The 13145-nt window shown below is 41.3% G+C and overlaps 1 protein-coding gene across 2 annotated transcripts in view; it reads left to right on the top strand.

Annotated features, from left to right (window-relative positions):
- The window catches only part of exoc6 (exocyst complex component 6), a 56321-nt gene that overhangs the window by 24158 nt on the left and 19018 nt on the right, over nucleotides 1-13145 (top strand). For both annotated transcript variants that reach the window (XM_053639366.1, XM_053639367.1), the window contains exons 9-18: nucleotides 527-610; nucleotides 697-743; nucleotides 826-946; nucleotides 7289-7360; nucleotides 7557-7654; nucleotides 7766-7871; nucleotides 8013-8122; nucleotides 11658-11769; nucleotides 11877-12011; nucleotides 12329-12508. In XM_053639366.1, coding sequence (XP_053495341.1) covers nucleotides 527-610; nucleotides 697-743; nucleotides 826-946; nucleotides 7289-7360; nucleotides 7557-7654; nucleotides 7766-7871; nucleotides 8013-8122; nucleotides 11658-11769; nucleotides 11877-12011; nucleotides 12329-12508 — 1065 coding nt within the window. The remainder of the gene's footprint in view (nucleotides 1-526; nucleotides 611-696; nucleotides 744-825; nucleotides 947-7288; nucleotides 7361-7556; nucleotides 7655-7765; nucleotides 7872-8012; nucleotides 8123-11657; nucleotides 11770-11876; nucleotides 12012-12328; nucleotides 12509-13145) is intronic.

Below are 13145 nucleotides of genomic sequence, written 5' to 3'. Positions count from 1 at the left end.
TACTTTGATACGATTCACATGTCATATTCCCGTGGCACAACTCGCACAGGCCCGACACACCTGAAATTCCGCTGGCAGCCAAAAGCTGGAAACTCCCACTTCCAGGGTTTACGATTAAAGGATTTGTTAGCTGCTTTTATTTCCTTCTAGCCACCTCAATCACTAGACATAGGGTAAATCTGTCAACACAGGATGTTCGAGTCACCGCAAAAATACCTGCGATGTCTCTCGTTAGTGTGTAAGATGTTTTCAAGATCGCAGTGTGGTGAAGTGTGTTTCATTTACAGTGGGTAGGTGGCAGCAAGCTTAGATCTTAGATGGTTCTTAGTGTAAATTTGTTTAATTTGTTTCCGTTAGGCCTCTAACTTGAATATGCTCATTAAACCACATGGATACACTTACATATTTAAAACTTTGTTTTGGTGTGTTTTCTACATTTATTACCCCTTGCTTTGCAAGCACACTAGAAATGGTGTACTAATAAATTTATGTACATTTAACGTCGTGCGTTGCGGCTGTTTTCTAGGGCGACCGCGAGACGTTTGAAAATTATTACAGAAAGCAAAGGAAAAAACAAGCAAGGCTGGTGCTGCAGCCCCAATCAAACATGGTGAGTGCTTTCTATATTCTCAACCACCACCACCACTTTTATTTTAGTAAGCCCTTCTTTAAATGTGTCTCTTGTTTTGTTCCCAGCATGAAACAGTGGAGGGCTACAGAAAGTACTTTAACCAGATAGTTGGGTATGTTTCTGTTTTTGATATTGCATACACGATTTTATTACACTTCCCAGAAGCTGGTGTCGAACCGTTCTTCTCTCTGCAGGTTTTTTGTCGTGGAGGACCACATATTGCACGCCACGCAAGGTTTAGTTACCCGAGCGTTCACAGACGAGCTGTGGAACATGGCCCTGTCCAAAATCATCGCTGTTCTCCGCACACACTCGGTGAGTAGCAAATATACTTCTGCTCACACAGACGCACACATACAGTGTACACCTTGACTTACTTGACTTCATGCATGAAGAGAAGAGGATTTATTTTCGACCCCCTCACTCTTATAGTTGTTACCTCTATGGCCTGGTCCAAGTCCCTCTCTCTTGTTTTGTGATTGAAAGTCAGCTAGCAGCGGGAGAGGGCCGGCTTGACCTCTTTGTTCGGGCCGCAGGACTCAGGCTGTGAGCCCCAGCCATGGGACGTTTGCATAATCCCTCGCTGATTTACAACTGACTGGGCCCTCCAAACACACCGTCAGCCCCGGCGGTTTAGAATATTCACACTTAATCTGCTGTTATTGTTGCAATCTGTCCTCATTAGGCCAAACTGACCTCTCCATTAGATCAGACTGAATAGACGACCACTGAAAAGGCTCACCAGGAAATGGTTCCAATTATCATTCCGAATGCTTTGTTTTGAAAATAAACGTCACACACACAAAAAAAAAAAAAACGTAGGGAGGGGGACTAAAGCCTTCTTAAATCTGGACCTTGTTCATGCTTCGCTGAAGGGCGAACATAGTCTTATATCTTATATAGCGGTCTATATAACGCTGGTCTATATAATATAGTCTCGATCTATATAACAGTAGTCTGTATAATATTATCTCGGCCTTTATAACAGTAGTCTATATAATATAGTCTCGGCCTATGTAACACAGTCTCGGTCTATATAACAGTAGTCTATATAATATAGTCTCGGCCTATATAACAGTACTCTATATAATGTAGTCTCGGTCTATATAACAGTACTCTATATAATATAGTCTCGGCCTATATAACAGTAGTCTATATAATATAGTCTCGGTCTATATAACAGTAGTCTATATAATATAGTCTCGGTCTATATAACAGTAGTCTATATAATGTAGTCTCAGCCTATATAACAGTAGTCTATATAATATAGTCTCGGCCTATATAACAGTAGTCTATATAATGTAGTCTCAGCCTATATAACAGAAGTCTATATAATGTAGTCTCAGCCTATATAACAGTAGTCTATATAATGAAGTCTCAGCCTATATAACAGTAGTCTATATAATGTAGTCTCAGCCTATATAACAGTAGTCTATATAATGTAGTCTCGGTCAGTGATCTGTGCTGTTTAGTGGCAGTTGTGTTGGTAATATGTATGTGATTACATTAAGAGAAAGTGTGCCTCAGGATTTTATTGTGTGTGTTTTTGTGCACACATACTGTGCTGTGTAAACGGCACGAGGTGTGCTGCCAGAGGTGGGGACTGACGCTGCGTGTCACAGCGACGCTCATTTAGCGTCATGATTTACGCACTCGCTCCCTGCTTCTCACTGAGGCGGCTAAAGGCAGGCCACTGCTCCCTATGTCAATGTTTAACAAGGGAACCATGCTAGTGTGAGGGATCATAAATCAAAAAAGCAGCACCCACGCATGCCAGTCTGAGGAGGACTTTCCTTTACACATGGTACACGCAGAGGAGCCTAAGCTGAAGGTAGCCATGTTTACGCTGGTAAAGCCGAAGCACAAAATCTGAGTTTACGCTTCCATATTTTATTCGTTCAGGTTAAGGTTGAAGGAAAATGACATTTCCTTATTGCTCGCATTCTTTTGCAGTGGCGTGGACAGTCGTAAAATGTTTTGATGTTTCTTTCTCGATTATAGATCAGTCCATCCGTGATTTGATGCAAAATCAAGCAAACACCACGATACTCGGAGGAGCTTTAAATTTTTTTCTCAATTACCGCATTCAGCCAAAAGCCTTCTTCAGTTCACGTGTCGAACAAGAGTACAGCTAAAAGGTCTCGTTTGCCAATAAACATCGCTGCGAAAGACAATTTCGTGCAGTTGCGATTTCACCAATTCGAGTAGTTTTCTGCACAAAAAAAAACGCAAAAACTCACAGCAAAATCAAGCAATTTTGAATGCAACAATCACAAAAAAAACTTCAAAATACTGTACGGACTATACAGAGATGATTTTTGTTAATGTGATTTCTTGGCATTTCTGATTTGAGCTGTATTTTCTGCAGTCTCAGTGACAAAAAAAATTAAATAAATAAACTTCAGTCAGCTTCAAGCCAGATTTATATACGTTTTTTTTCTGATCCGATTCTGATTCAAGTTTCCAGGTATGATTTTAGTACATCCAACACTGATTACCAAGTTACATACCAAGGTTATTCAGGGTGTACCACTTTTTGGCATGGACAAACCCAGGCTTAAATGCAGGTCAAGAGAGTTGGCTACCTGGCCTAAGACAAGAAAGAAGTCTCCTTTCTGATTTCAGGATCTGTGGTTGTATGCACAAAGTACATTCAAAGCCTGACTGCACACTGTGTGTCCAAACTTATGTACAACATAAAAACACTGAGGCAAAATCTCCATGTGGACAGCTAGCTACCTGGACGAGGGTTGATTTTATATTTCTTTTATATCGCATATCCCATGAGCATGTCAGTTGCTGTGCACAGATGCTCACATAGGCGTCCTTAATGTTTGCACGTACTGTTTGCACGTCCACTAGGGGACAGTATCACATGACCCAAACCAAGATTTACAGAAACGGGAATGTGAAAAAGACGAAAAACCGAGCAGAGCTCCATGTTTCATTGTAGGAATAAGGAATAGAAATTGGGGAGAGTTTGCTTTGTAAAATGCTCCAGGGGAAAAAAAGAAACCGAGTCAGTTCTCACTGAAAGCATTTCGGAAGTGTTTTCACTCGTCTGTATTCAGCAGTATCAAGAGGTTCGGGTATTAAAGCACTTCAGTTTAATCACGGTTTTAAATCCACAATTTAAACTAGCGATTACAGAATGATCACATTATAAATTCTGAAGATTAAAGTAAGATTTCTTAACTTATTGAATGTTATTAATTCATATTAACATTGACGCAGCACGAAATCGATGCTTTTTCCCGCCCTGTTTTGATTGACAGGATATAAAATAACAGGATATAATATATCGGCCTTGTTTTTAAACTATCAGCCAATGGCCGATCATCGATACCGATTATTGACCGATACATCGGTGCATCCCTATTTAAAACTGCTATTTTACACAGTATGTGTTGTAACAGACTACATTTTCAAAAAGGGGTTTGGGGAGCACATCCTGTAGATGACGGAAAGCACTGGATGCAGGAATGAAAATGTTATTGTTTACACGCCGTAAGGTTTCGTTACATTTCCGGCAACGCAACTGAACCGACCTCCCAAAGACCATGGTGCTGAGACCTCACTGTGCTGAAGCCTTATGATGCGCAGTGTGTCTGATAGGTGGATGAGCCAGAGGTTAAAAAACAGCTTTGTGCGTGCAGGCATTCAGTAATCCGGCCCTTCGTCACATCCCCCGGCTGGGTCAAACGCAGCGCTCCTCTCTTCACCCGCACTCACAAGGGGAGAGAGATGGGCCGTGCACTTATTCTGATGCTAATGGCTTTTAATGACCCATTAATACATCAGAGTATTTGATCAATAAGTGACTGGCTGCCAGTTAGCCATTTAGTGTGATATTGAATCTAATTCAGTTTGATCAATAGTGCTTCATAATGCGTTCAGATGAGCCGATACAAAAAAAATACCAATATCCAATTATTTAAGAACGACATTTTGTTTTATACCTTGTTTCAAATTGATGATAATTAATTGCACAACTTTGAAAGAAATGTAAATGATTTACATTAAACTTTATTCTCTCTGTATCTACATGTTTTCCATGTTTCAGAGTAACTGGTCTCGGTTATAAAAAGAAAACACATTAACTCACATTAACGTTCGGCTAGCCCGTGTCTTCCAGTACGGAGAACGGTTGATCGTCCAGCGCGATAAACTCCATTACTCTCCGAGTAATGTCTCGGGCTATTTTGTGATGTCCGGTTAGATTGTTCTCTTGCTGTTGAGTAACGTTAGCCTTTGGATGGGATGATGCTTGTCCCTTTTTAGCTGAAGCAGCCTACATTTTAGCTTTAACGAACACGTCATACTCCTTGCTGTGTCGAGCTTTAAGGTGGGTCATCAGATCGGTTGTGTTCAAAGTTTTAGCGCTAGTTCCACCTCGTGAAAAATTCTAGCAGCGCAGAGCATACGAATTGCAAGGCTGTTGTCATTGTCAACCAATTCGAAGTAATTCCACAACAGGAGACATTTCCTTCACACACAGCACGAGTTGCAGGCTAATTGTCCGACGCGTTTTCCTGCCCCCTTTTGATTGACAGGATATCGTTAGCTCTTTTTAAACATTCGTCCGTCCTCCAATAGCGCTGAAAATCGCTTTTACTGGCCGATACCGATTATCGGCTGATACGTCGGTGCATCCCTATTGTAAAGCGAACACTTTATATCCCAGTGTAAAAGGAAACTGTGTAACGCTGGTGTCCATGAATAAATTCCAGTGTGTTCACTGAAATTGCAAATATCACAATCAGTGCCATCCTCACTCACTACCATAGCTGATCTAATAAGATCCTTACAGTTAAGGCTAGAACTCAAGGCACAATTTGTACTACTGTATACTCTTCTGCAGTGAAATACTATATTATACTATACTGATGGTTACAAAGCGCCAACACTAGAGACTCCAGCTGCATAACTATGACATAAAACATCATCAGATTTTCACACAAGTCCTAAAAGTAGATAAAGAGAACCCAGTTAAACAAAAGAGACAAAAATATTATACTTGGTCATATATTTCTTGAGGAAAATGATCCAATATTTACATATCTGTGAGTGGAAAAGCATGTGAACCTTTGCTTTTAGTGTCTTGTGCAGCAATAACCGTACATAAACGTTTGCGGTAACTGTTGATCAGTCCTGCACGTCGGCTTGGAGGAATTTTAGCCCGTTCCTCAGTACACAACAGCTTCAACTCTGAGCTCATGGACCTCACATGAGCTGCTTACTTCAGGTCCTTCCACAACATTTCTATTGGATTAAGGTCAGGACTTTGACTTGGCCGTTCCGTTTAAACCGTTGTTTGGTAGAACGACTTGTGTGCTTATGGTCGTAGTCTTGCTGCATGAGGTTTATTATATTTATACAGAAATATACTGTAGAACATTCTACAAACTTCCAAGCACCACTGTAAACGTAAAAATAAATGTCTCCTTACAGAAACCTTCAGCATATCAAAAGATTTGATGCTTTGCTTATGTTTTAATAATATTTGTTAAATAATTTAGCTGTTTTTTAGACCGTTTAATATCGATCGGTCCGTGAACATGTTGAAGGTTACGTGAACGAGCTGTTACTATAGAAACGATGACGTCAGAACGAGCGCTTTAAAATAATCCTGTGAATTAATCCCAGTCAGCACGACTATCAGAGCGGCCGTCATAGATCATTACTCAACACCTCCTGACTAATCACAGTCGAGATTTAAACAGTGCTGTGGTTTTAATTTGTGGTCCAAATGTTTAAAGGTTATAAGTAGAGATGCACCGATGTATCGGCCGATAAAGGCTATTTTTCACGCTATGGGCCATCGGCTAGTAGTTTAAAAACATCAGATGATCAGGGCCGATTATATCCTGTCTTATCAGCAGTGAAGCGGGAGTCTTAATTTTTTTTCCCCGCGCTGCTCGAGCTGAATTAAAGCACCAGTACACCGTTGAAAGATTTAAATGAAGATGAGTTGACTAAAAAGTATATAAACAGAAAAATATATATTTAATATATATATAAAAAAGTTTATTATATATTACCAGTTTGATGTTCAGTGATGAAGTAGAAATGCTTGTGTTTGTGGTGAGTGAATGTGAGACTAACAGGAGGATTTTTACAATTCAGTCAATGTTAAAAGGATTAATATCATTCAATAAGTTAATAATCTTACTTTACTCTTCAGAATTGAGCTCATGTGTTCATGTTCATTAGAGTAATGTGTTTTCTGTTTATGAGACCAGTTACTGTGAAACAACTTGTTGAAATGGAGAGAATAACGTTTTTATTTGCATTTCTTTCAGAATTGTGGAATTAATTATTATTCATTTAAAAGAAGGTATAAAAGGCAGAACTATCGGTATGGGTTATCGGTATCGGCCGATATCACTCTGAATAATCGGTTATCGGTATCGGCCGAGAAATTCAGTATCGGTGCATCTCTAGTTAAAAGTATATGGCGAATTTAATAAGGATCTTGATTGGACAGGAGTGAAGATGCGTTTAAAGCACTGTTAACTTTTATTTTATTGTTTAATTGAACTTTTTTCTGTATATGAATCATGTATTTGACTCACGACTCATTTGACTGACAGAAGGGAAATTCGAAGCCGTGCAGTCTTACGTGCAGAATCTTAATATCATGTTCCTCTGCCACAGTCTTACTGCAACGATCCTGACCTGGTCCTAGAGCTGAAGAACCTGATCGTTATCTTTGCAGACACATTGCAGGTATTTCACACCTCATGTTCTCACGCTGTGAGGTTTACCTTGCAGTTTGCTCTGGTCACTCTGTGATATTGAATATGTACACACGTTTCCTTATATCAACAGTTCTATGACATTGTGGTTTTGACACGTTTGCTGTTTTTCTCCATCGTGTGTGTGTGTGTGTGTGTGTGTGTGTGTGTGTGTGTGTTTTGACCAGAGTTATGGCTTCTCGGTGAACAGACTCTTCGACCTGTTGTTTGAGATTCGAGATCAATACAATGAAACGCTGCTGAAGAAGTGGGCGCTGGTGTTCAGGTAATACCGAATCGATACTTTAGTCCTGTGCATATATATATATATATATATATATATATATAAATGCTGCATCCTGGAAAGAGTCATGTGCTTTTTTTCTATTTCCGGCAGAGAAATATTTGAGCTGGACAACTACAGCCCCATCCCTGTAGAAAACGAAACCGAGTACAAGCTTGTGGTCAGTAGATTCCCCTTCCACGATGCCGAGATCGAAAAGGTTTGTTCAGCCTTCTCAGACGGACATAGCCAGATTTATATAGAGAGCGTCGCTAATGACCAAACGCAGAATTTAAACAGTTGTGCACCTCAGAGAGGATTAAGCCATCACTGCGCTGTGTTTTGTGCTTTTATTCTATAGCAACCATTTCCAAAGAAGCTGCCCATGTCCCAGTCAGTGCCTCAGATCTACATTCAGGTCAAGGAGTTCATCTATGCCAGTTTAAAGTTCTCCGAGTCACTGCATCGCAGGTGAGTGCACTTCCTGGAGATCCCATCCGCTCATCTGGGTCATACTGATCACAGTTCTCACGCACGCTGATAACTCCTGAGTGATGTACATTCAGCCAGTCCGTACAGGATTTCGACTATATGCATGTTCGACTATATAATGATAGTCTTTATTAATCACATATACATTACAGCACACTGAAATTCTTTTCTTCGCATACCCCAGCATGTCAGGAAGTTGGGGTCAGAGTGCAGGGTCAGCCATGATACAGCGCTCTGGAGCAGAGAGGGTTTAGGGCCTTGCTCAAGGGCCCAACAGTGGCAGCTTGGTAGTGCTGGGGCTTGAACCCCCGACCTTCTGAACAGTAACCCAGAGCCTTAACCACCAGGCCACTAATGCCATTTCGCAGAGTTTTTTATTTATTTTTTTTTTGTTATTCTTTTTGTTTAAACTTTTTCTATGGAAAACTACTTGAATTGGCGACATTGCAATTGCATAAAATTGTCTTTCGCAGTGATTTGTTGGTCATCGGGACCTTTTATCTGTACTCATGTTCGGCGCACGGGAATCGAAGAGGGCTTTGGCCGAACGCACGTCCTGATGACGTCGAAGACGCGTCGTCTTTGCCCAAACATGCAGAAAATCTGCCGTAAGCGTCCAAATTTTGCCGAGTTTGCTTGATTTTGCGTTCATCTCTGCGAAATCCTGGAGGGACTGATTCAGCGTATGAGGCTCAAGCTCCGAATATCTTTCATTAGAGGTTTAAAAATACTCTCTGATTCGGAGCACTACTTAGAAGGTTGTTCTAACTGAATTAGTGATTGAAGTAAACGGTTTTGTCCAACATGCACAACATTCGCTTGCTATCCACACAATAATTTGAACTTTGTTGAATACGCCATTCTGATTGGTTCGAAGGCATTGACTAATTTTATACAACAGCACGATTCGGAGAATAGTTCCGGCTGCAAGGTTTGTATTGATGTGCTCTTTCGAATGTGTTATCGTTTCTATAGTAACAACTTACACAGGGACTTGTTCCTCGGTTTCTATGAGCGGACCTTTACTTAGCGTTTGTGGAAGGAGTCTCCAGTTTGAGAGCTTTGTAAACGGTCAGAGGTAAAGCTTTAAGTTAAGACACAGGAAAGTCTTTGTGGCTTTGTCTTTGTAACATGACAAGCTGCATTTTTTTGTATTAACTACAAGAGAGGGGAATAACTGTTTATAGCTGTTGTAATGTTAGTTATAACAGGAAGTAGGAAGGAAGCGATAACAAGATGTTCCACAACACTGAACGTAACTGAAAGAAAAACGAATTCATTAATAAAAAACAGAATTTTTGGCAAATTGCTGTGGTGTAAGAGGAGTAAAACACTTTGTATATGTGCTCTTATTGGAAAAGTGAATCAAACCTAACAATACAGTGAATTATGGGTATCCCGTGGCCCCTGTGGTATATCATTTCTACACTGCCTATCGGTGTGCTGTTTGTTTGTTTGTTTGTTTGTTTTTAATACTACTGCAAATGGACAGACACTGAAACTGTGTCTTTATAAAAAAAAATTTATATTATCGGGAATAATGCATAAGGTTTTGGACACATGCTATCTTGGCTAAAGAGCCATAATAGTTTAGGGACTTGAGGTACTTTTAAAGTTAAGCCAAAGATATTTGTTCTAAGTAAAGCTTATTTACAGCTCCATTATTGCTTCCATTGGCCAAACAAATTGATCAAGAGGTGATAGATTAGCAAGCAGGTTTTATCACTGAACATTTGGTGGATTTCCGAGCAGGATTTGAGCAGCAGCTTAGGTCTTTTGTCAGTCATCTCTTGTTAGCGCTGGCATGTGGAGCTCTTATCGGAAAAATATGGCTGGAGAGAGTGATTTAACTGATCCTCGATCAAACTCTCAGTGGGAAGCTCCATGCTGACCCGCCTACAGCCAGTCTGCCAATGTTTGTTCTGTTTAAGCTCTGCGGTATTTAGCGAGGTGTTTCGCATGGTCGGTGTTGTGCTGGCCCAAACAGAGAGAGGGACTGAGTAGCTGCAGTCTTACAGATGGCATTTCCATCATCTGTAACGTGGAGCCGAAGCATTTTCACCCCCCAAGAGTACCGCTCTACTCGGATGATGTTTATGTTTGAGCAAAACTTTGTGGTCATGTTCTGTTATCCCTATTGGCCTGGAGATTGCTGAGGATGGTACCGCTTGAAGTACCATGGAAATGGTTTTGGACCTCAATTCCACATGGACATCCTCACTGTGGTTGCTGGGACTACGGTTGGGCTTAGGACTGCACTTACCACGAACAACTTTGCACTCAAGTCTCCTTTAGTGAATTAGTTCAACAAACAGCCTTCATATAAAACCATAATGAACTTCCCTTTGCTTTCACACTATCCGGTGTGACCCAGATGAGGACGGGTTCCCTTCTGACTCAGGTTCCTCTCAAGGTTTCTTCCTCATATCATCTTAGGGAGTTTTTCCCTCACCATCGTCACCACCGGCTCGCTCATCAGGGATACGTTCACATGCTTCAAATCTGTATCCTGTGTTTATACGTTTCTGTAAAGCTGCTTTGAGACAATGTCCACTGTTAAAAGCGCTATACAAATAAAACTGAATTGAATTGGTACCATCACCGAGGCCTGTAACTGCTCTGTTTCCCTGGAAGGAGAAGAAGGTGGAGTGTGTGTGGTGGAGTTAGGGTCGATAATTGCCTTGTGGGCAGTCAATGCAAATTACCGCACAGTTCACACTCCTCTCTAATTGTTTCTTTGTCATGTTAAGGGTGTGGTAATGAGTGGCCTCTGGACCTCACTATTGACTGTTTGCTTACCTAAACCCCTCCCTCTCAATCAACACCTCCACACACTGACACACACACACACACACACTATCTGCAAAATCAACACTCTAGCAACGTCCTGTTAATACTCACACCTAGTTGCTGCTGCTGAGTTGGTTGACAGTGAGAGCTAGGTTAAGGTTAAAGGCTACATGCCTCCCCCCCGGAACAAGAGCTAGCCCTAACAAGAGTCACTGGAAATTTGGGGTTCTAGTAATACGTTATTTTCCACCAACAATCAGTGCGTTTACATGGACAATAATAATCCGATATTAACCCGATTAAGACGATACTCTGATTCAGAAACTAGCATGTAAACAGCAGTTTTTAATTACCTTAATCTGATTAAAGTCATACTCGAAGTAAACACAAATTGAATTAAGACGTGTGGAGTATTCCTGTTTTAGTCGCATTATCGAGGTGTATTACAGACATGTAAACACCTTAATCACATTATTAACGTCGTGTGGGAGTTTTCACTGCATTTTGCGACGGGACACGATCACACGGCAGTGCTCAACCGCTTGACGGCAAACAAGAGAGCACGGCTGCGTCCCAAACCGCGTACTTGCCTACTATAGGCCTGTAGTAGACAAAAGTAGTAGTCATAAACAGAAAGATGAAAAGACCACGTTCTCTTTTGCCGTGTACTAAAATGTAGATCTGTACACACTGTGTCTCCTAACCGGTTCATCTTTCCCTCCAGCTCTACTGAGATTGACGACATGCTCCGTAAATCCACCAACCTGCTGCTGACGAGGACGCTGAGCGGCTGCTTACAGAACCTCATCCGAAAGCCTCATATAGGACTCACTGAGGTCAGCATCACGTTTCTGCGGTTACCCTGCGCATCAAATGCCAGCGCAGTTTGACAGCATGTATGTAAACAAGTGTGGCGTGATCGAGTTATGTGACTGTTTTGCAGTTGGTTCAGATCATCATAAATACCACCCACTTAGAGCAAGCGTGTAAATACCTGGAAGATTTCATCACCAACATTACCAACGTCTCTCCGGAAACCATCCACACCACAAGACTCTACGGCCTCTCCACGTTTAAGGTTAGATACCTGGCAAAGAGTTGACGTCTGGAATAAGGTAGACGCTATTGCCCCGGGATTATCGCGCCAACAGTGGAAAATGCCCTAATCACAAGAATAATAATAATTTAAAAAAAATAGTACAATAGTAACTAATCCTGCAGCTTTTAATTCCCTAAACTTGACCACCCTTTCTCAGAAGACACCGTTAAGAACCTTTATACTGAGCCTACTAGCATATAAACCGATTGTTTTATGGGATTAAAGGTCAAGAAGACCTATAAGGCAAGTCATTTGAGTGAAAACGAACATTCATGACACCGTTCCTTTGTCTTTAGGATGCCAGGCATGCAGCGGAAGGCGAGATCTACACCAAGCTCAACCAGAAGATCGACGAGTTCATCCAGCTTGCCGATTACGAGTGGAGCATGGCCGAGTCGGACGGCAGGGCCAGTGGCTACCTCATGGATCTCATCAACTTCCTGCGTAGCACCTTCCAGGTCTTCACACACCTGCCGGTGAGCCTCGCTAAGCACGCACAGCCTCGTCGTGGTGTTGTGCTCATTTATATACACGATGCTGTGTGTGTTTCCGGTTGTAGTTTGAGATGTTTGTTGAGCTGTGTGTATGTGCGTGTGTGTGTGTGTGTGTGTGATGGTCCTGTAGAACATCATGTTGGCGTGTCTGTTCCTTTTACTGTGCGTCTGTCATTTTATGGGGACAGAAGGGCCTTTTTGAAACCCCAACAAAGACGCAAGGAGTAGAGAGAAGAGAGAAAACAAATGTTTAACTTGTCATGCAGAGGATTAGAGTAGCAGCTCATATTGGACACTGATGCTTACTAGTACTAAACCGAACACTTTATAGCATTCCTGGTTACCTAGGACCACATCATCCACACATTTTAAGACTTTCATATATATTTAAATGATGCAACCATGAACCTAAACATCAGATACAGGTACATTTCTGTTTTTATTTTAAAGACATAGTGCTTGCCTGCTTTACTCTCCAGTTCGCCCTTGCTCTGAAAAATCTTACTTTGTCTCCTGTTTGATCTCCACTGCTTTTTGTTTTTTGTTTTGTTTTATATCCAGGAATGTCCTCTCTCTCCTCCAAGTGACTGTAGCCTTGTATTTCTTTCTACCAGGCATG

The sequence above is a fragment of the Ictalurus furcatus genome, chromosome 13 (assembly GCF_023375685.1).
Source record: "Ictalurus furcatus strain D&B chromosome 13, Billie_1.0, whole genome shotgun sequence".
Taxonomy (NCBI): Eukaryota; Metazoa; Chordata; class Actinopteri; order Siluriformes; family Ictaluridae; genus Ictalurus; species Ictalurus furcatus.
The sequence above is the reverse complement of the archived record's forward strand: the minus strand, read 5'-3'. Positions and strand labels throughout refer to the sequence as shown.